This window comes from Lepisosteus platostomus, chromosome 9 (genome assembly GCF_059453375.1).
Source record: "Lepisosteus platostomus isolate fLepPlt1 chromosome 9, fLepPlt1.hap1, whole genome shotgun sequence".
Taxonomy (NCBI): Eukaryota; Metazoa; Chordata; class Actinopteri; order Semionotiformes; family Lepisosteidae; genus Lepisosteus; species Lepisosteus platostomus.
In genome coordinates this window covers 16,364,418-16,387,256 of record NC_142619.1, presented here as the reverse complement: position 1 = coordinate 16,387,256, position 22,839 = coordinate 16,364,418, and the positions used below count along the sequence as shown (strand labels likewise).

The window sequence follows — 22,839 nt, the reverse complement described above, 5'->3', positions numbered from 1 at the left end:
CTAAAAACAATAATGTGTTTATACTTTACCTGTTTGAGTCTCTTTACTTTGAGTTTTTATGTTTTAAGTCTGTTGTCAAAGTTCTTTTTGCCACCCAATAGAGCGCCTGTGGGCAAACTACAGCCCAGCCAGTTTTAACCGGTCCTTGAGGTAAAAAAGAAATTAGTCAATATTCGCCATACTCCCCTTTGTTTGGTGCCGTTTTTTCATATAATTCATTATTTGTGCTGTTAGATGGCGCACAAACGTTTTACCACAGTGATTCCAAACTGTGCATTTCGCCACCTAGGGGAGACGCCATTGTCAGTCAGGGGCGTCTCGGGTATCGTCAGTCAAAAATGTTATTACGAGCAAAACCCGCTGTTCGTGCACACAGAATGTACGAGTCGCGCAGTACCTAGATAGACTGTATCAAATTATATGAGTGGTCATTTTGTGATGTTTTTGTTACACCATTGCAATTGAGCGGTTTTTTAAATATGAGTAAAAAAACGTGAAGGACATGGAGCCTAGTTCTTAAGAGAAACGGAAACGCAAATATAGAAAGTATGACGACAGTTTCTTGAATTTCAGTTTCACATGCACAATTGTGGACACTGAAGAATGTCCTCAGTGTGTTGTCTGCCTTAAAGTGTTGGCTGCTGAGAGCATGCTCCCCAATAAATTGAAACGTCATTTTGAAACTGTTCACAGTAGTTTGATAAGTAAGCCTCGTGAGTATTTTTTGCGCAAGTTTAATGAATGAACAGAAAGCTGCTTTTTCTAACCAAACTACAGTCCCCAGCAAAGTTCTTTTTTCATAATACAAAGCAGCGTACCGAGTAACACAGTGCAAAAAAACGCATACTATTGTAGTACCAAGGAATAAGCAAGAGCTCTGTGAATTCTGCTTCCCTTTTGAATATCCTGCCTTTGTGAAGCTTGGTTTTCAGCACTTGCGGTTATCAAATCCAAGTTCAGATCAAGAGTCAATGTTGAGAAGGAGATGCACGTTGCTATTTTAAAAATACTACCCAGTATGAATTATGTTAACATAATTTCTTAAACAAGCTCACTACCCATTAACAGGCACAAACAAAAAGACATTGTATTCTCCCCCTTTTTAAAAAAAAAACAGTTATATTTTTACATTTTTATTTAGTCATTTTATTTGCATTTTACAAAGATGTCGACTACTTTTTTAATTTTTTCAAATTGTTTGCACATTCACATAATTTCAATAAAATGTGTTTTCAAGTATTTTTACTATTTTGATCAAACCTATTGGTTTTGAAAATGATTAAAAATAAATAAAATTGGATCAACTTTGTTTTTATTTTGACCCATCATTTCCTTTTCAAATTTATAATCTTTTGTAAAATATCGCACTGCTATAGAACGTTTTTTTGACGCAGGGGAGGCATGTGGAAAATGTGACAGGTCTTGAGGCATGGACCCAAAAAGTTTGGGAACCTCTGCTTTACCAATTTGATTGTACTGTGAGGGAACCTGTGCCAAAATGACTGGATTGAAGAAGCAGAAAGTGAATGCAGAGGGTGCATAGAAAATTGCTAAACAAAGCAAGCCGCTTTCTGAAGGGGAGCTTTTGAAGGAGTGTATGATAGAAACCGTAGATATTCTTTGTCCAGAGAGGAAGAACAAATGTGAGAAAATAAGTTTATCACGCAGAAAAGTTACCCATCAGGTCGAGGTAATCGTCAAGTATTTTTAATTTTTTTTATACTTAAAATATTTTTTTCTCTCAGGTTATCGTTAACCTTGAACTAATAAGCCTATGTTGAATTCTAAACTAGAGAGGGCATAGGCTATCTGTAACAGCAGCTGTGAAGTGGCCCTCTATAAAGTTTCAAAATGTTATGTGGCCCATGGGACAAAAAAAGTTTGCCCACCCCTGCTATAGAGTAAACAGGTACAAAAAGGCAGGTGTGTTCATTGTGTTTTGGTTTCCATGTGTTTTTATATCCCTTGTAACTGTTTCCAGGGTACATTTGTGAATGGTTTTATAACAGGTAAATGCACCTTTCAAGAGCCACAGTTATGAATGTCAGTAAAATGTTTTGTTTGCCTTCTGATTTGGTTTCCTGTGATTGCGGATTTGGAGGTATTGTTATAGCCTTAATTTGCATAATGTGATGTCAAATCTTTTATTTGAACTTCTGAAAAATTCTGTTCACAGACAGGTGTATTTTTACCAGATATGAATTAGCATGTAATCTGATAACCAAGTAGTTTGTAGGTCTTTAGGGTGTAAGTGTTATTACATTACTTATCTATACATATTATACCTTATATGTTCTAAGTGAAATAATACATTTACTTAATATTTGAGCTGTCAGCAGAAAACACCTGGTTTCAAATCCCAGTCACTGCTGAGGGACAATCTTTTTCCAGTTAAGAATTTAAATTGTATACTGTTTAGACTTTTAATAATTTTAAACTGTGTATTACAGCATGTTAAACATTAAACATGAAAAATTTGGTATATTTCATAAATGCAAGATTGCTCAGTTGGACAAAAGTACACAAGCTTCCACCTTCTTCATAAATAATTTAATTATGCATCAAAGTCTTTAACTTGGTAACTTACAGTGTGCTCTTGTTTTAACGTGCTTGTTCTAACATTATTAAGCTTATATACTGTACTTCATAAAAGGTTATAACGTTTTACCCTTTTCTAAGAATAAGTAGTAAGAACACCACTTGCTGTTATTGTAAAAATATAAATGTTGTAGTGATTTAACATCACTTGATAGTTATATGAATATGGAATCTTGTAACTAAGCAGCTAAAGAATCACAAGTGAACATTTTGGAAACATTCATTTCTTTTAAAAAAAACTTTTATTGTCCTTTTAGTGGTAATGGACAAATCATTGCACCCAATGGTTGAAAGCGAGATAAGAGTATTACTTTCGGTTTGTTTCTTATATAGTGAATACATAAACGTAGTCCACTATTACAGCTATAAAGCTTGTTGTTGACTCTGGGGTGAATTTTTGTGGATATAGTAAGTGATGGTTTTGTGATTAAGGCTGTCTTCGCGAAAATCTTTAAGTTAAACAAAGGAGGGAAGAAAGGTTATTTTTACAATTGGTACTCTGAAGTTCTGACTGATTTGATTCCTCTCATTTAGCTGAAATGGATAAAGAAATCATGCAGTAGTTATATGTATTGGAAGGCGCTCTGTTTTATTAACAGACACTCTGACTCAAACCTGTGTCGTACAGTGATATAGAGGTGAGTAATGTCATCCCCATTAAACAATGTGCTTATCGCGCAAATCCTGCTAAACTAGAAGCATTGCAGAAGGTGATAAACTTTACATTATTTACTGGAGTTTATTGGTACCAAACACTGATTACAGGTCACGGTTCTGTACAGATTTCAGAAAAGTGAACGCTGAAACCAGACATCTGACAACCATAGTCAAGGACTGATGCGCTGTTCCCTTTTGTAACAGGGTTACTCCCTGGTAATTAGACACAAGAAAAGTGTTATCTGACAATGTTGCGTAGCTCTGGCGGAATTTCTCTGTAAACTGAGAAGTTATAGAGGAGACACGTTGTGTATCTCCTCTTTTTACACTTGTAAGAACAATTTTAATGCGACACAGAAGATATAATAACCTTAATAACCTTTTAAATCTTAACTTTAACTTTACTTCACACCTGCATGTCAGATCACAGTTTCAAAATAAAAAAACGTCAAACCTTTGATCTGGTGAGAACGTCATGATTGTGAAGGATGTGAAATGTGACAATTTGTTAGTTACCAACAGAAAAAAAAAGTTTATTTTTTATTTGTGCCTTCTGCAGTTGAACCCTTTGCAATGTCTGGATAGTTATCACTTCCCAATTACGTCTGTGCATGGGGTGAAGGGGGGGAGCTCTCCTTGACAGCTGACACTCCTCCATACACTTAAGTAAAAAAATAATAAAAATGCCAATGTAAATGTCATATTTACAATTTGTTGAAAATAAAAATGGTTGTCAAGTTCTCTAAAGCTTTCTCAGTCAAGAATGAGAATTCACGTAGGGAGCTGTGTAAGCATGCGTAGGCTGCAAAAGATCAGCTAAAGAGGGAAGAAAACGCTTTCAGAGAAAACAATGTTTCAGGTGTGAAGAATACAAAGCCCCAATTCAATTGCAGCCTAAACGTTTCCCCACACACCCTGCCCCCACTCATTTGGAATATACACAAACAGAGCACTGAAAGCTTTATAGTAGATGGTCAGGTGTTTCGCAGGGATAGTACGTACAGTAATTCTGGTTTTATGAACTCACACCTGGGATTCGATTAATTCAAAATAAGGTTTTGAACCAGGCACTAGATCTTGTTTATATAAAAGTTATATCACTGGGCAGAGTGATGGAGACTGAAATAAATGACCAGCCCTACCAGCTTTTTCTCTTCCCTCTGGTGCGAGATGATAACACATTGACTGGCACAAAACATTCCCTCCCATTTTTAATCATTCTGGGTCTGAATCAAAGCGGGTAAGAGAGAGAGTAGGAAGAGACACAGAAAAAAGTGTATCCTGTCTTAATTTCAAATTATATTTTACCTTCATTTTTTTACCTTATAATTTTGTGTTACTTATTTTCTGATTGTCATTCAATGTATATTTGAACAAATTCTTGTAAATTAATGGTTTTACAAGACGTGGAAGAAGTGCAACAAATTATTACATTGCGAATTTTATTATTGTTGGTTACTAATAGTTTATTCTAACACCTGACTTGTTATTTACTTGTTTAGAGGTAAATAAAATATTGAACTAAGTGTGACATTCAGAAAAAAACAATCACGAATAGTCTGTGGTATTTGTGTAGATGAAACTTTTCTAGATGTTTTTAAAAAACAGAAGCTGTAGAACGGTCTTTACGGTTAGTGGACGGTGTGCTATTTGTCAGCAACCTGCTGATCTGCTTAACACCTGTAGAAAGCATGATTTCATTTCTGTATGGAATGCGTGTTGCATTTACAAAATGAAAGTGTTTAAAATGTTTAAGAAGTTAAAAGAACTTACAACTCACACAAAGACACTTCCTAAGCTGATCGTGCAGAAGAAAAACCACCCATTTTTCGTGCATAAAAAGTGTTTTTAACTGATTTATATATATATGAAGTCTTTTCGTGTTGATTTAAGTGTCCTTCTTTCAGTTGATTGCATGATTAGAATGAAACAACTCGGGGTTATTGTTATGATTTCTCTATTATTATCGAATCCCTCAACTCGTTCCCTTGTGCTTATTTTGGAAATATTTTGACGTTCTTTTTAACTCAGAGTTTGTAATGTCGGGCACTCTGATCAAGTTAAGCTTTGATGCAGTACAAATAAATGTATTTCCCACAAGCTATACTGTAGTAGCTTTAAAGCTATATAACATCGCACTGTACGCATGTGGCACATGTTTGTTCAAGTTCTAAAAGTACAGTATGGAAAAATGAGCAACAATAACAACAGAGCATGCTGATGAAAATTCCTTCCCATCCCCCGGGCAGAACTGTCTATTCTACATAAACACGGTGGGGTGTAACACTCCTAGCCTTTGTGAGAAGTACAGAGCTGCGTTAAATAAAGTGGCTGCAATGGAATATACTAGTAGATAAAAGTTCATTCCAAGCTGGAAAGAAAATACTCTATAAATCTCCTCTCCTCTATAAATCTGTCTCCTCTATAAATTCAGTTTACAGACTGTCCAAGGTCATTTATTATTAATAATATCTTCCGTATCACATTAAAATTGGAACACTTGTTTTTTACAAGTGTAAATCCACCTATTTTCTAACCGCTTTATCCAGGACAGGTAACAGTTTCAACAATACTATTTGGTATCGATAGTATTGGTACGATTTTGACAGACTTCAGAATGCTTCGACTGATGCTTAAAAATGTAACAATGCATACTGTGGTAAGGGGACAGAACATCTTTCTGCCTGTGAAAAGATTTGCGTTTTAAGTTTATTCTTATGTGTGGAAAAAACGGGAAATGCAGAAGGAGTTTCAGTAATTAAAACTGAGGTCTGGAAAAACCCTGTCTGAAAAATAGACATTTAATACATTTAAGGTTGTGAAAACAGTGACAAATTACCCCGTATAAAATACAATTTTAAAATACAAGCAGCTTGAAATTATTAGTTGTTATTTATAACTCACTTAACTTCGAACATTTTGTGATATTTAGAAATACCAAAAAATTCAATATAGTTTCCATAAGTCAGAGTATATATAGAATATAGTCAGAAGGAGCACGTAAAAACTTTTCCAAAATAACCACAGTAAGTAACCGAATAAAAGACTTAGATACTTAAAATGTTCAAAAGTGGAATACTGGTGTGTATTTTGTATTCAAACTACAAATACCAGCCATATAGAGCTTACATAAGGTTTATATTCCTAAATTAATATCATTTATGATGTTCAGAGACATTATGCTCCTGTTATTTTGGTTATTAGCTACCAAAATTTCCTTTAGTTGTAAAATTCCATATTAATATTCAATATTAAGCGGATTTAAACATGCACAGTAAAGAGATTAAATGAAGCAATCGTTTTACTAACAACCAATGCACCACAAGTGCCACCTGTCAGTCATTTTGATCTGCCAATCATGTATTACGGTATAACACGCTAATCTGCAGATAGTTTTGTGTGGTACGGGGGTTTATCGCGCATTTTGAATGGCTGCATTTTTGGCTGCCATTTATTTTGTGGCATCCAGGGTGCAAAGAGAGGGAGTTATCTGCAGGTTACTTTTTATTTAATTAGAAGGCAGCTCATCTCTGGTGTGGCTTCTGTAGGAATATTAAGAGTTTAGTGCTTAGTAGCAGTCTTGGGTTTTCTGGGTGACCAGAATGTTGGGCCTCTGAAACGCCTTGTCTGTAAATACTGTATATAATGTGACATGTTTTGTTGTGTGTTTTCTCATTGTTTTAAAATATCAATCCAGCCCCATTTGTAACAATTTAATGTAACTTAGTGTGTTATATGTGATGTGTCTTACGTAGTTTATTGTAATTAATATTTGTTTTAGCCAAGTGTGCCTGGATTATTACTCCTCTCAACAAATCTGTGCCAGAGAATAAAGAATTCACGTGCCTCTAATTGTACCAGCTGCTCGGGCATAAAATCACTTACAAGTCACTGATTGACTAAACCGCTCGGTCAATTCCAGATTTTCACCAGTTTCGAAACCCCCCCTTGTAACAATATTCAGACTATTCTTACTAGTTGTGTACTGCCAGTGCGTCTTTAAGCCATCTCCCATTTCACAGGTACCAATACGTCCAGCTGACGGGGAACTTTGAGCGCTCTGCCGGCCTGCAGGCTGGGATCAACCTCATTACGGTAAGCAGTGTTGCAGGACACAGTAAAAAATCTGAAAAGGACAGAGTCAGATCAAACTAGGTGCTTATCATTTTAACCATGTTTCTGTCAAATATCTACACATTAATTACAAACATGTTTTTCTTGCGCTTCTGGTTTCCCTGCTTTTATCAACAGAGAAATATTGCAAATATCAACTGCATTCGTCTGATGGTGATTTGTGTGATGTGTTCTACTTCAGTGAAATGCTGTTAAAATATTTATAGACTTGTACAGTATGTGTTAACGTGTGAATAGTAAGAAGCAGTTTTGTGCTGCAAGCATACATATGGTGTAAACTAGCTTGTTGTTTTCTTGACAGCTGACAGCTGACGGCTAACATGTGCAATTTAAAAATACAGTCCAGCCTAAGCTGTTGACCTTTTTAATATATTTTCATATTCAGTCTTTTATTATAAGATTCTGTTATTTTAAGGCAACTAATTTTCTGCTTCATCACTTGTGAAAACTTGGCTGCTGAAAGTAAATGTAATTTAGCCATTATGTTTAACCTTCTCTAGTATTGCTAAATAATACCAATGAAAATATAAATTGGAAATATCATGATTTGAATGAGAATCAGAATGTGCTTCAAATTACAGCAACATAAATCTTAAAATTAATATTTTTCTTTATGAAAAGCTTTACATTATCCTGTTCTTCTCAATATGGTAGGCAGTACTAAGAGGACTCCTCACAATTAACAGTCTTACAAGAGCGTAGGAAGCTGCCATTTACAGTAGTTACAGCCAGAGTTGTAAAACGGCATTCACTGCTATTCTAGTCATGCAGTTGTTCTATTCACATTATTTCCAGACACTTGTATTTCAAACATTTCCAGTGGCGCTTTCGCCACCTTCACCGACAGGACTTTCCATTTGATAGTGCTGTGCTAAACATTCCCATCTCTGTGTCACATCGTAAGCAAGTCAATTCCAGCGATTAATTTTAACGTGTGAGAAGTTCAATAGCAGTGTACAATGTCAGTGTAAAAAAAATAAAAATATCAGTGGAGGACGAGGTAGATCTCTGACACTATGGAGATAGTGGATAAACCAGTGCGCCTCAAGTACACCCTGATACAGTACAAAATTATGATTTCCTTTAGAAATTATTAAAATTGTTTTTTCTTACATTTTGGAGGTCTTTTGGTTTATCAGGTGGTACTGTCATACATAAGCAGCACTGATATATGACATGCTACCATCCTGACAAGTTACTAAAGTTACTAAACTGATTTTCTGCATTGACTACAGATGTTAGCTTGCTAGCAAGATGCTAGCTCTCTGTCAACCTTGACATCTGCTATAGTGTCAGTGTTGCCAATGACAAAACATTTCTCCTGCAAGAGCTTCTGTAAGAGGTGTTGTAACAGAAGAAACAAGGTTCTTGATCCCGAGATGAAGTGAAACAGATGAGTTTATTGCATGCAAGGAACAATAAAGCCGAAGTCTTGTTTCCCGCAAGAAACAACAAAACCGAAGTATTGTTCGCCGTATTGTTACAAACTTTTGGGTTATATACAGTTTTCTTCTCCTGTTTCTGACGTCACTCGGTCTGATGGTAAAGAGGGGGGTTCATGGTATTTGGCCAGTTTATGATGTTCTGGGCAAATGGTCAGTTTAACATTACACCCAGGGGGGTTCCTAGCTGGCATCTGCACTCCTTATCAGTTAACCCCCTTTCCTGCCATAAACCCCTGCTTGTGACTTGGAAGTCTAAACCCCCTACAGAAAAGATTAAATACAAACCCCCGTCTTCACATCTTTCTTCATTCCCCCCTTATAAAATATGGCATACGTCAGTGTAGCCTATTTTTATACATACAATGTCAGGGCAGATCTTTCCTTTCTTGGCGAACAGGTATGTATTGCCATGACATTGTTCGTTCCACGGTTATGGCAAGATGTGATACATGTTTTTGTGCACGTGATGATTACAATTACACATATAAACAATACTATTCCTACAAATAAACACTGTAAAAAAAGTTCCGCCCCAGGCCCCAAACACAGACTTTACCCAAGATCCAATTCCCCAATTTTCAGTATAATAGTCCTGATATTTCTGTCCCTCATTGTAAATGTGTTGGGCCAGATCTGAGATGTGCTCAGAATTATCAGGGATATATGTGCAGCATTCAGTGCCAATTACTGCACAAGTTCCTCCTTGGGCCGCCAGTACATAATCTAAAGCTAGTCGGTTCTGCATGGCCACTGTTCTGAGGGCTACCATCTCATCATTAACAGCCTTCAGACTAGATGAGGTAGAATTTGCTAATTCTTCTAAAGTCGAAGCCATTTGAATTAACTCTCGACTCAGAAAGTTCATGCCGGCTTGTGGAAATATTATACCTAAATAATATTCCCAATCAGCCAATTTTCTTTGTGGTCTGTGGTTAGGTCCGAAGGGGGTGTGGGTTTGAACACGGATATGAGGAACCACATATCCTAAATAACATGAGCCAGACCACTGGGCTGGCAACCATGGGTAGGCTCGTTTTCCACAAATGAAATATGTTCCGTTTGGCGCTCCCCATGCCTCTGAAAATAAGAAACTTATACCGAATTGTGGGGTGTGCCGATCCCATCCTGGAATTTGGAAGGTAGAGGTGGATATATTTGCAGCGATGGTAAGGTTGCAACGACTCCATCCAACCAAGTGCAGACCATTAGTGTGCTGAAAGCATATGTTTCCCTCACGTTCCTTATTTAGAGTCAGGTATGGTGGTGTATGGCTTCTGTTATATTTAGGAGCGTAAGAGCCTGTGAAACTCGTGGGCTCTAAGCCTCGCTCCTGTAGATACTGTAATGTTGTGCAGGTTAAAGTCGTGTTATGGCAACCCCCATAGTTTGTCATATTAAAATCTCCTAAATTATCCCTCCAAATGATCATGCCTATGACTTCCTCGAGACGCCAAGGAATGGCCCCCATAGGAAGTCCTCCCTGTACATATTTGGGTAATGCGGCACACACCCAGCAGGCACTTTGGTTGGTTTTCTTAGCTGTCAGATAGGAGAGGCCTAAAAAGGAATTAATTCCATGTTCTCCTTTGTGGGAGAGATGATCATTAATCCCTGCGGAACATAGTTCTACAGCAACAATTATCATTATTGACAGAAATGTTTTCATTCTGGGTCCGGGGATGAGGCTCGTCGGCAGTGTGACGCGTGGATCCAGCGATCTTTTCCTTCCACTCGAACCGCAGACTCGGTTGTCAACAGGATCTGGTAGGGTCCGTCCCACCTGGGCTGGAGAACCTGTGAAGGAAATTTCCTGATCCACACCCACTCTCCTGGGATGAGGTCGTGCCCTCCTTCAGGTGGTGGTCCCCACGCCTCCAGGACCTGCTCACGGGCTCCTTGGGTGGCCTCTGTCAGCAACTTGCAATACTGTAACAGAGAATCAGTTAGTATACTCAAGCCTACTCTGTCATGTCCTGGAGAGTCACTCAGTCTCATGGAACGCCCCGTGATCACCTCAAACGGGCTCAGCCCCACTATTCGATTTGTCCCAGCCCGGATGCTGCACAGTACGGCGGGCAATGCATCCACCCAGGGGATCCCTCCCAAGTGGTACTTTGTCAATTTAGCTTTCAAAGTCCGGTTCACCCGTTCCACCATGCCGGAGGACTGCGGGTGATGAGGGCAATGCAAGTCCCATTTGATCCCTAGTAGGTCTGCCACCACCTGACACACTTTTCCAGTAAAATGTGTGCCCTGGTCTGAGTCTATGCGACACGGGAGTCCCCATCGGGGAATTACTTCTGTCACGAGATATTTGGCAGTTGTCTGCGCAGTCTCTCGCTTGACAGGGACAGCCTCCACCCATCTAGAAAACTGGTCCACCATCACTAGGAGGCCTGTTTTCCCTTTACAGGGTGGCAGTGAACAATAGTCTATTTGCCAGTGTCTAAAGGGCCCCTCGGGTGCAGGACGTCGAAGATTAGGAGCCCGAACCGGCGGTGCTCCAGAGGCTTTTTGGCACTCTCCACAGCGTTGTACCACATCAGCTGCGAAGGGTGTGAAGCCTGTGCCCACCCAGCTCTGAGCAAAGCGTCGAGTCATTTGGCTAACGCCTGGGTGCCCTGTGGAGTGTATTTGTTGTGCCAGGTAGGGCATTAGTTGCTTGGGACAGGCGGGTCTGCCCGTACGCTGGCACCTCCAGGTCCCATCCTTCTGCAGCCCCACATTGCGTTCCATCCAGGTCCATTTCTCAATCCTTGGAGCCTGGGCCTGGAGCTCGCTGAGCTGTTCCGTCCGGAGTGCCTGTATGTTCACTGTGCAAACTGAAATAATCTGAAGAGGTTTTTCTATAGCCCACTCCTCCCATTGCCCCAGGGCAGCTTGACGTGCTGTCCAGTCTGCTAGCTTATTGCCCCTGGCCTCGGGAGTGTCCTCTCTGCTGTGGCCCTTACATTTGACTACAGCTACCTGCTTTGGGAGTTGGAGAGCCGCAAGCAGCTCAGACACCAGATCTGCATTCTTTACCGGAGTGCCAGCAGAGGTTAAAAAATCCCTATTACTCCATAACCTTCCAAAATCATGGCATACTCCAAATGCGTATCGTGAGTCTGTGTATATTGTGGTGGTCTTGCCTTTTGCTAATTTACAGGCTTCCACCAAAGCTTTCAGTTCAGCTCGCTGTGCTGACGTGGGTACCTCAAATCTTCCCCCACATTGGATATCATGTTCTGTAGTCACAGCCCAACCCGCTTTCCTCTCCCCACTAGAATTTATGAATGAAGTTCCATCAGTGAAAAGGATGAGGTCTTCATTCCTTAGTGGTTGCTCGGCTATTTTGATGCCCTCATCTTCTCCCATTGCCCAAACATCACAGCTGTGTTCTAACATGTAGGCTTCTGATGGGTCAGGTAACAATGTGGCTGGATTAAGAGCTCCTTCACGTTCAATGGTAATATTTGGAGCCTCTAACAAGACCTGCCACTTGCTCCATCGTATCGCATTAACCTGACTGACCCGATTCAGGGACATGAGGGTGTGTACCGCATGTGGGCATCGAACAATCAGTTGTTGATCTAGCACTATGTTATTGACTGCCTGTACTGCTAGACAGACGGCCTGAACGGCTCGTAGACATGGTCCCCAGCCCCTGGCTACCTCGTCCAAGGATCCAGAGTAATACCCTACCGGGCGGTACCTACCCCCATGTTCCTGTGTTAGTACAGCTGTCCAAAATCCATTCTTTTCACTTACGTAGAGGTAGAATGGTTGGTCTGTCTGAGGAAACCCCAATGCAGGAGCCTGTAACAGAGCTTGTTTTAAATCATTAAAAGCATGTTCAGCTTCAGGACTCCAAGCAATAGGATCAAGGGACCTCCCTCCCCCCTTTAATAGGTCTGTAAGTGGTTTGGCCCTTTCAGAAAAAGCATCAACCCAATTTCTATTGAAATTGCACAGACCCAGAAATGATCGGAGCTCTCTCACCGTATTGGGACTAGGGTGTGTTCGGATTGCCTGGGCCCGATCTTCTGTCAATTCCCTTTTTCCCTGACTAATCTTTTGTCCCAAGTAAATTACGGTGTCTAGGCATAACTGTGCTTTGCTATAACTAGCCTTGTGTCCTTTTTTAACCAAATGGTCGAGAATAATTTGGAGGTCCTTCTTGTGGGTTTCCTCGTCAGGAGACGCGATTAAAATATCATCCACATATTGGATAACGACGGAGGACACTTGAGGCAGCTCCCGGAGATGCCTCCGAAGTGCCATGTGATACACGGTGGGGCTGTTATGAAACCCCTGTGGTAACCTGGTCCAAGTATATTGTTCTCCATCTACAACAAAGGCGAACCAATCTTGTACCTCTGGGTGTAGAGGAACAGACCAGAACCCATTAGCCATGTCAATTACTGAAAACACCTGGTGCTCAGGGGTCAGTAGTTGAAAAATAGCAGAGGGGTCTGCTACTAAGGGGGTGAGACGGTTGATGTGTTGATTAGCTTTTGAGTAATCAACTGTGAATCGCCATGCTCCGCTGGCTTTCTTTACGGGCCATATTGGACTGTTGCTTGTACTATGTGTTTTTCGTACAATGCCTTGAGTCAATAGTTTTTGTATTACTGGTCGAACCCCTTCCTCCGCCTCTTTGTTGATTTTATATGGCTTTGTGTATGGCGGGGATTTCCCAGTAAATGTGGCGGGTTCCATATCCAGAAGCCCGCATTCGTCCTTATCCATAGTCCAAATTGGATGCCCTTTTAGTTCGTCTTTTTGGAGGGACCAGATGTTTACCTCCACCCTCTCTTCATGTACGGTTAATGTAACCCCTTGTAGGTATTTCAGAGCATCCCATCCCAACAGATCTGGGGTAGATCCTACCCACATGACAGCATTAAATGTTACCTCCCCATCTCCTAGTCTAATCTTGAGTTCTTGAGTTTCTCTGAGTGTTATTCTATTACCCCCTACACCAGTGGCCTCCAGCTCCTTCCCTGTGAACATGACACCACACCGTTTGGCTGACTGTTCAGATAAACACGATAATTGAGCCCCAGTGTCCCATAAAAGTGACATTTGAATCCCATTAATCGTGCATTGTAATTTGAGCTCTTTTTCACTCAGTTCCTGAGATAGGCGTAGGGAGGCCACTAGGGGGAGTCCTAGTTTAAAAGCTCCCTGATAGCGCGTTTGTCTGCTTCGCTCAGATCCTGTAATTGTGACAACAGGTTTTTTTGCCCCTCTCGATTCGAGGGATTGAAAGGGGGATCTCGGTATCTTCCAAACCTGCCCTCACTGGCTAATCGCTTTTTGCAATTCTTTTGCCAATGTCCGAAATTTTTACAATAATGGCACCGAGTTGTAATTTCGCTTTTTGGATTTAGTCGGGTGTCAGGGCCAGCTCCACCCTTCAGTATGGGGGGTGTCCACCCTGTTTGTATTGCCCGCACCTTAGCATACATATTTCTCTCGATTTGCCGTGCCATTTTAACTATTTCCTCAAATTGTTTAGTCGTATCCTGCCCTATTTCGGGCTCTTTTAACTGAAGGGCTTTGGCTATATCAGGCTTAAGACCGCCCAAATAAATTTGTTTAATTACAGCAGAGGCGTCGCTATTCACATCATCTTCGTCACTCAGTCCTGAGCATTCCAGCCAGAGTGTGACGAAGCGGTCAGTGAAGTCAGCCACATCCTCGCTTTCTTTTTGCTGACACGCAGATATCTTTTTCCAATCTGTCTTTGGTGGATAATTTTGTTTAAGCCATCGCCAAACCCATTCCCATCGCCCTCCCCTGCCGTTATCCTCACACAATTGTTTAAGTTCTCCGACACGCTTTTCCCCTGTCCTTCTGAGGATCATAGCGGCAGTCAGGGGGGAGATACCATAAGTATCTTTTAATTCCTGAAGCGCACTCCAGGTTCGCTGCATCCCTAATTTTGGGTGCGGTACTTCTCTAGCCCACCGGTCAATATCCTCCGGTTTTGGATTTGATCGTATTGGGGGTTCAGGGAAGGTAGGTGCGAGAACTGACCCCCTCGGCGGGGTGCGAGACGGAGTTAGAGTGGCGCTGTCATCAACGGCACCAGCCCCTGCTACATCAAGTCCTTTCCCACTTCGAGTGAGAGTACAGACCTGCGGGCGCCCTCCCTCTAACAGGGGAGACCCTGATCCGTCTTTATCACACTCATACCAAGTGTTATCCCAATCAGACCCCCCTTCTCCATATGGCCACTGAGGGAATTGATCCCAATTATTTTCGTTTCCTGCCTGTTTGTTCCCCTGTGGGAGAGCAGGATATAACTTAGTCGCCGGCTGTAGCACATTAACCAGTGCAGCGTGACCAGGAGTTAATTCCTTCTTTAATTTCTCATTCTCCTGTACTGCCTCTTTTAGTTTTTTTCCTAGTACCTCTTTTGCCGCGAATAAATTATCTTTCCTCTCATTTAACGCTTTTATTTTTTCTGTGAACTCCTTCTCTTTTCTATCCCATTCTGATTTCTCCTTCATGCTAATCTGCCACCTCAGGTGTCGGCCGATCACCAGGGCTGCAGCTAAATCTTTGTTTTTGTTCCAATGTTCGTACGCTTTTTTACAGGCATCTTCGCCCCAAACTCCTTCTGACAGACTCAGCTTCTTCCTATATTTCTCTTCCCTTTCAGTCAATTTACACTTTTCTGATATGTAATCAGATACTTCCACCACTTTCTCAAACACCCAATTAGCACACATGTTTGGTTTCTTTAAGATTTACTTTTGTCGTGTGTGAGGTAACAGTTCATTCAGTAGGGGGATGTTTTCACTTGGAAAAACCTGTGCATTACTGCACTCATTCAGCCAAGGGCGTCTGTTACCTCAGGATCTAAATGCCTCTCCGAGACTTTAGAGAGGACTTACACCGCACTGTTCACAGGTAAGAAACGAGACCTCGAAAACCCCCTTTCTTGTTCAGTAATTCACCATCCCCAGAACGCCAGCATCGCTGCTTTTGCCCCGGGGTGGACTTACGCACTGAGCTCAATCAGGGCGATTCTCGGGTCCCCCAAATCCTGCCACTTAATGCCCCGCTCCCCACTATGAGGTGCGCCCATGCCAGTGTCGCGCGTGTGTATATGTATTTCACAAACAAGGAAAACACCAAAAACATACATACATATATCTCCTCCACTCCTGCTTCCTTTAAAACAAAAAAAAACCACGCCACGCCAATCTGTGCACGATCAAGGCGTAGCTAATCTCAGGACCCCGGGCGTAATTAAAGCCCACACCAATCCTGGATTATACGTGCATTTAATGCACCACTCAGCTCCAGAACCCCGGGCGCAATTAAGGCCCACACCGATCCCGAGCCACAGAACTCCGGGTGCAATTAAGACCCACACCAGTTCTGACCTTCAGAACTCCGGGTGCAACTAAGACCCACACCAGTCCTGAACTACGTGCATTTAATGCACCACTTGCTCTAGAACCCCGGGCGCAATTAAGGCCCACACCGATTCAGAGCCTCAGAACTCCGGGTGCAATTAAGACCCAAACCAGTTCTGAGCTTCAGAACTCCGGGTGCAATTAAGACCCACACCAGTCCTGACTTCACGGTAAGGGTCCAAAACCCGTTCAAAACTCCACGCGCAATTAAGGCATACACCAGCTTCGAACGCCTGTACACAATACCGCGGAACCCCTGCCAGACCAAATTCTGGGCTTACAGCAAACAACCCATTACATACACCGGTGCCTTCCCCGGGCCAGAGGAATTCAGAAACTCACGTTTACTCCGTCATCTCGGGCGATTCTCGCAGGGAGCAGAGATTTCCCAATCGGTCAGAGAGAGTCGGGACTTTTAAATAAAAGAGGAGTCCTTACCTCTTAGTTATGTGCGCGCTGACCGTCTCTCCTGCCGATGGGAAGTTCTGCGCCTTCTGGAGCATCCGCCGACTACGCCAAATTTGTTGTAACAGAAGAAACAAGGTTCTTGATCCCGAGATGAAGTGAAACAGATGAGTTTATTGCATGCAAGGAACAATAAAGCCGAAGTCTTGTTTCCCGCAAGAAACAACAAAACCGAAGTATTGTTCGCCGTATTGTTACAAACTTTTGGGTTATATACAGTTTTCTTCTCCTGTTTCTGACGTCACTCGGTCTGATGGTAAAGAGGGGGGTTCATGGTATTTGGCCAGTTTATGATGTTCTGGGCAAATGGTCAGTTTAACATTACACCCAGGGGGGTTCCTAGCTGGCATCTGCACTCCTTATCAGTTAACCCCCTTTCCTGCCATAAACCCCTGCTTGTGACTTGGAAGTCTAAACCCCCTACAGAAAAGATTAAATACAAACCCCCGTCTTCACATCTTTCTTCAGAGGTGAGTGACAGCAACCGCACCCAAGGGCGCATCATCTAAAAATAAAGGCATACCTGAAAATGGCATGTCAGTATCATAATTTGCATGTTCTCTTTATTCTTTATTCCATTTGTTCATAACTTTTGTGTATGATCGATAGTTCAGTTTCCAGTGATTTGCTTACGTCTTGTGTTTTGGAAAATAATCTGAAAAATAAAGGGAGAATTGAAGTCTCGGAACTGGAATTTAAATCTGAGGTTACAAGAAAACAGAAATGTACAGCCAACTTTCAAGGGAAATTCTGACTTAAAGGTACTCATAATATCACAAATGGCAGCTTCACATCATTGGTTTCCTCAGACAAGCACAGACACCAAATGTCTGGACGTGCAGTTCCTCTCATAATCTAGTCTGCAGGCTTACTATTGGCGACAACACAATTTCACTGGAGTAAAACTATCCTCTCGCATGAAATAAAAGAACAAGTTTTCATCTCTGTATGTGCATTGCTATATAGATTCTAACAGTTAGCAACACTTTTGTTAATGGGATTTTTTTTAACAGGCTTTAAGGTTTCTGCTAGATTTTACTTCATATAGACAAACTTTTTTTGACCTTGAGGGACAGTACTGAAATTTTACCACAGGTGTGGAAACAAGATTAGATTGTCAGCTGCGTTAGATGCAGTACGTTACAGACAAATACTTTGGAAACTAGTCAGAGGAAAATCTATTTTGTTACAAGTTTAACAACACTAACTAAAACTTTTTGTGTTATTTATTTTAGAAGCCCAAACTACTGCAACTCTGTTTATCAAGGCTGTTATAATTTGTATTTCAAGAACATTAATTTTCAAGAATGCTGCAACACTGTTAAAAATATTACGTTTTTTCTTCTTGTGTGGGGGAGACGAGAGAGTAGTTTGTTGCATTACTTAATGTATACTTAATGTTCATTTGTTTTCTCATAAATTTACTCTGAAAATGTAATTTGTAAAGAATAGCACTTTGTTTCAGACCAGAGTTTTTTTTCCTGTAGGAGGGAAAAGTTCTGTATAGTCAAACAGTGCAAAAATACACTGTAAAATGTTTTGGTTAGAAAATGCATTTAGACTGCAAATTCAGGGTTGTGGGGGAGCTAGCGCCTATCCTGGCAAGTAACAGGTGCAAGGCAGGGTATACCTTGGATGGAATGCCAGTCCATCATGGGCCAGACAAACAGACACAAACACAGTCACACACACTCACACCAGGGTCAATTTTATATTTTTATATGACATTATAATGTAACAAAGCAATTTTTTTGTTCCCAGACAAAGCTCTGGACGAGATAAATATTTATTAACAATAAAATAACACACAAGCATACAGCACACAAGTTACATACACCAGATAAACTATAACACATCCATACAATCTGTGCATTCCAGAGTCCTGTTTCCTTTCCACACAGGTTTTTGTGCACTATTTTGGGATTTGGCTCTTTGTGTGGAAAAAAAGTTTCCCTAAGAATTAAATAGCCATGGCACGGGTCATAATTAGGTAATTATATTTGTCGGGAAAGATGTTCTGTCAAATTCTCACATAGGTGAAGATAGACTTTGTGTTTAGGTTTGCATGAAAATAGTGATGTTGGGTGGGGGGGACTTTTTCAGTTCTGCTTTCTTGTTTTTGGGACCTGAAAAGAAAAAAAAATAAAGCTTCCTGGACTTTGCCACATTTTGTGTATGCAAGACAAACTCTTACCTTTGAAGGTTACATCTATATTTAGACATTTACTGTATGTGGTGCAGCAGAATAACTTTATTTTGAGGAAAAAATGTTCATATAGAACAGGAAACTGAGATTTTTTTATATGCTGTAGTTTATCGCAAGGATGTATGATAGTAGTTACATACATCTTTTTATACCTTGATTTTTGTTAGATTTGTAAAGGTTAAAACACTCAGGGTCCCCAGGTTTCTGCTTTCTCACATACTGTGAGACCAAGAGAACAAAATCTGTGCGGATTTAATAAGTGTCTTTTTGTCCTTACTGTTTATGCATTTGTGACCTGATACTTTCTTGTTTTATTTGACAAACTGTTTTTTGTCTTTGTGCCTCACAGGATGACCACAGCATCGTGTTCCTGTGTGACCTGCACATCCACTTCCCTGCGTCCATCATTGACAGTGTTCGGAAGCACTGCGTAGAAGGCAAAATGGCCTTTGCTCCCATAGTCATGAGATTAAACTGTGGGGCAACACCACAAGAACCAGATGGTAACCTCTTCAGTGTTTAACTCTATATTTGAAGTTTTCCTTCTTTTTGTATAGTATGTTTGCCTTCTGGCCCCATAATCCTTGTACACTTTGAGACCATACAGATTTTAGATTTTTTAAATTATCTCCTTAACTGAGAGGAAGTGATGCTATTTCTTTAATTATATTACTGTTTTAAGGAGGGCTGTTTATATGGAGAATGTATAGCCTTATAAGGCAATACAAACAGAATTTATTTTAAAAAAACAATTGATTTAAATTATTTTATTTAATCAGATGTCATGTCAATTGAGAACAGATTACAGGGACACCCTGGAGATCCATTGATCCAGAAGGCCATTTACTAGATCACATTGAGTCATGTACCTTGCTGAAAAGTACAATAGACGTGTCCTACCCAGGTTTGGCACACAGCACCCTTCCACGCTTGTAGGACGCTGCTATTCTTGGGAAACTCCTGGCATGTGGTGTTCAGTGTACACAAGGACAAGGTTCTATGTGCAGAAAGCAAAAACAAGACTTAGGTGTTTATATGACATATCATTTCAATGTTTCAGACAATGTAGGGAATCTAAATGTAATGGGAATATACTGTAGGGATCCTAAACAAAATGTTAAGTTATATATTTAAAATCTTAAAAGTTAAATAATATTGTTATACAAAAATAATATAATGCTTGAATAGTCATAATCATCCTAATGTCGTTTAGAATAACAATGTTATAGAAAAGCAATTTCTGCTCTGGAATCGGTTCAGAGAAAAACAACCAGATAAATTCTTAGTCTATGCCGACATTTTGAAGGAACTGATTCATTTTTGTCTTGAACAAAGTCAGCCCTGCAGATCTCTTCAGAATGAACAGTGAAATATGACCCAGATTACTCCCCTAGAATGTAAGTGGAAGGGCTTTGAAAACCGAGAACATGGGAGCATGGGGTATAGAACAAGCTACCTTGCCATGTTGTTGAAATTCCCTGACTTGGTTCAGGAATTGACTGAATGAGATCCTGGGATAATAAACCTTTATATTTCAAGCATGAATCAGGACTAGCACCTATCAACACGTTTTTGTGGGACCAGTTGAACCGTGCTGGGCAGAGTGGAGTAGTCAGTTCTGCTTCCCAAAAGGGCAGTGTTAATACAATATGATGAGGATTTGCTTCCTTTAATGCAAAAAGTGTGTTTTTAGTGCCAAAAATGAACAACAGAATATGGAATGAATTGTAAGATATATTTTGGGTTGCACAAAAGAGAATCCTTTCATGATAACACGTCTTGGCAATTAAATTGCTAAATAAACCAAAGTAAAGAAGGATTTTACGAACTGATCCTGTTTTTTAGCACAGACCTGAGTCTGTATACTGATTCTCTGTTGCTGTTCCTCCGGAAGTGTTTTGCCAGGCTGTTTAACTAGAAAGTAACCTCTACAGTTTGTCTGTGGGACATGAATACTACAGAATCCTCCTTAAACTGTAGCACATTCATGCTTTAGCTGATTCATTTTTGACGTATTGAAAGGTATTTTTGAAGATATTTTTACTTAGCTTCTTGATGTGAAAATGAAATACAGCTATGAAGGAAGCAGACCCCATACTCCTTTGAGGAATAATTTGAAAACTTGAAAATTGATTTGTAAAATTTTTCAGATGTATCATTTTTATGTTGCATCTGACACATACAACTGTAGAAGGTGTAGAAACATTAAAATGTCAGAGTCCGGGTGTTGGTGAAAGAAGAGCTGTTTATTCGTATGCATACGGGAGATCATCTCTCCGAAAGATGTTGCTCAGCGCTTTTTATACACAGTAACAGACAAACTCCCTACTTTTAACATAGATTACCTAATCCCTAAAACTAACCATTAGTTCTTAGTCAAGCTTGGATAACGGAAAACAACTCCTTATTGAGACTTTCGTTATTGCTTACATTTGCAGAACAAGACATTCTACTTCCCTTTTTACTATATTTAAGACATGAGCTGTACTATACCACTGACCTATAGGTGTCCCCTGGTATGCTTCCATTTGCCAATGTTCTAAGCAGATAGAAAACTAAAAGATAAGCAGTTTGTTAGTTTTTATAAAATGTATAACATTCCCTCAAAGGCAACATCCCTTCATTTCTGTTTAAATTCTGGGCAATACATATTGTGACTTCAGTAAGTTCCCTTTAATCAAATTGTACCTAAGTCAGACCTACTGTATTAAGCGAACATAGGAAATGTATGCCACAAAAAGGTAATTCTAACTACTTTATAATGTTTTCCTGCAAAAATATTATTGATTTTAGTTTCTGCCTTTAAATAAGCATAGTGAAAAGACAGCCCACTCAGTTCTTCTTGTCTGTCTGATAGGCTTTTGGGAGGTAAATGGCTTTGGACTGCTGGGAATTTACAAGTCTGACTTGGATGCTGCTGGTGGGATGAACACCCTGGAATTTCGGGACCGCTGGGGCGGAGAAGATTGGGAGCTGCTGGACAGGTAAATGAGAATAAATATGTTATTCACATTACTATTGGGTTAAGTACAAGACACATTTGTAACACACTGTATATGATATACTTGAATTAAATATACTGTATTAATATACATTAACACTTAACTGTTATCTTTCCTCTGTTTTTTCTTATAGGATTTTACAAGCTGGACTTGAAGTTGAACGCATATACCTCAGGAATTTCTTACACCACTATCACTCCAAGCGTGGAATGTGGAACAGACGGCTCTTCAGGTCCACGTAGCGCCGCCACTGAGGTGCCCTTGGCTTGTCTGGCTCAGGCACTTTAATTCTACTGGCCTTCTGTGGAATGCTGTCACTCCAGTAGTGAGAGGTGGGGTCAGAATGGAGGAACTCCTGGCCAAGTGTGTCAGGATCAGGCCAAGGTTACTTGCTCTTGGTCTTTGAGGTTTTCTTTCCAGGATGTCAGGAGATTAATTTATGAGACCGTAGTACATGAACAGGACTTGGATGTTTGGGGGAAATTATATTTAATATATTCCAAAAAAAGAATATATTATTACAGTATGTGACACTACTGAAAATAAACAAATGATTTTTATGTGAATGTTTTGATATTTGAAGAACTTTATTTTGCCTTTATAAGGGGGGGAGGCAAAGGTATTTTTTTATAACATTTTGTCTGGTTTGAGCGAACAATTGTGACTTTTTAGTCATTAAAATTAAATTCTATTTAAGATGGGCTGTTGATGTTGATGTGTATTCTATATAAAGAAGAAAAATGAGAGAATAATTGCTAAGAACTTAATCTGCCATTCTTTTCGAGTAGTATACTGTAGATCTCTTTATCAGTAGGGAACTCTGTTCAGTGGGCTAAGAAGTGTGCAAAGATTAAAGAACACGTGACTATAAGAACTGTGGAGCAACTGGAGTAATAAAGCAAGTTAAAAGTACAATT

The 22,839-nt window shown here is 40.2% G+C and overlaps 1 protein-coding gene across 2 annotated transcripts in view; it reads left to right on the top strand.

Moving 5' to 3' along the window:
* The window catches only part of b4galnt3b (beta-1,4-N-acetyl-galactosaminyltransferase 3b), a 93,350-nt gene extending 70,732 nt beyond the window's left edge, over positions 1-22,618 (top strand). For both annotated transcript variants that reach the window (XM_088646978.1, XM_088646979.1), the window contains 4 exons: positions 7,278-7,350; positions 19,270-19,423; positions 21,778-21,904; positions 22,056-22,618. In XM_088646978.1, the coding sequence (XP_088503104.1) occupies positions 7,278-7,350; positions 19,270-19,423; positions 21,778-21,904; positions 22,056-22,164 (463 nt within the window). In that variant the 3' untranslated portion in view covers positions 22,165-22,618. The remainder of the gene's footprint in view (positions 1-7,277; positions 7,351-19,269; positions 19,424-21,777; positions 21,905-22,055) is intronic.
* Positions 22,619-22,839: the final 221 nt, after the last annotated feature.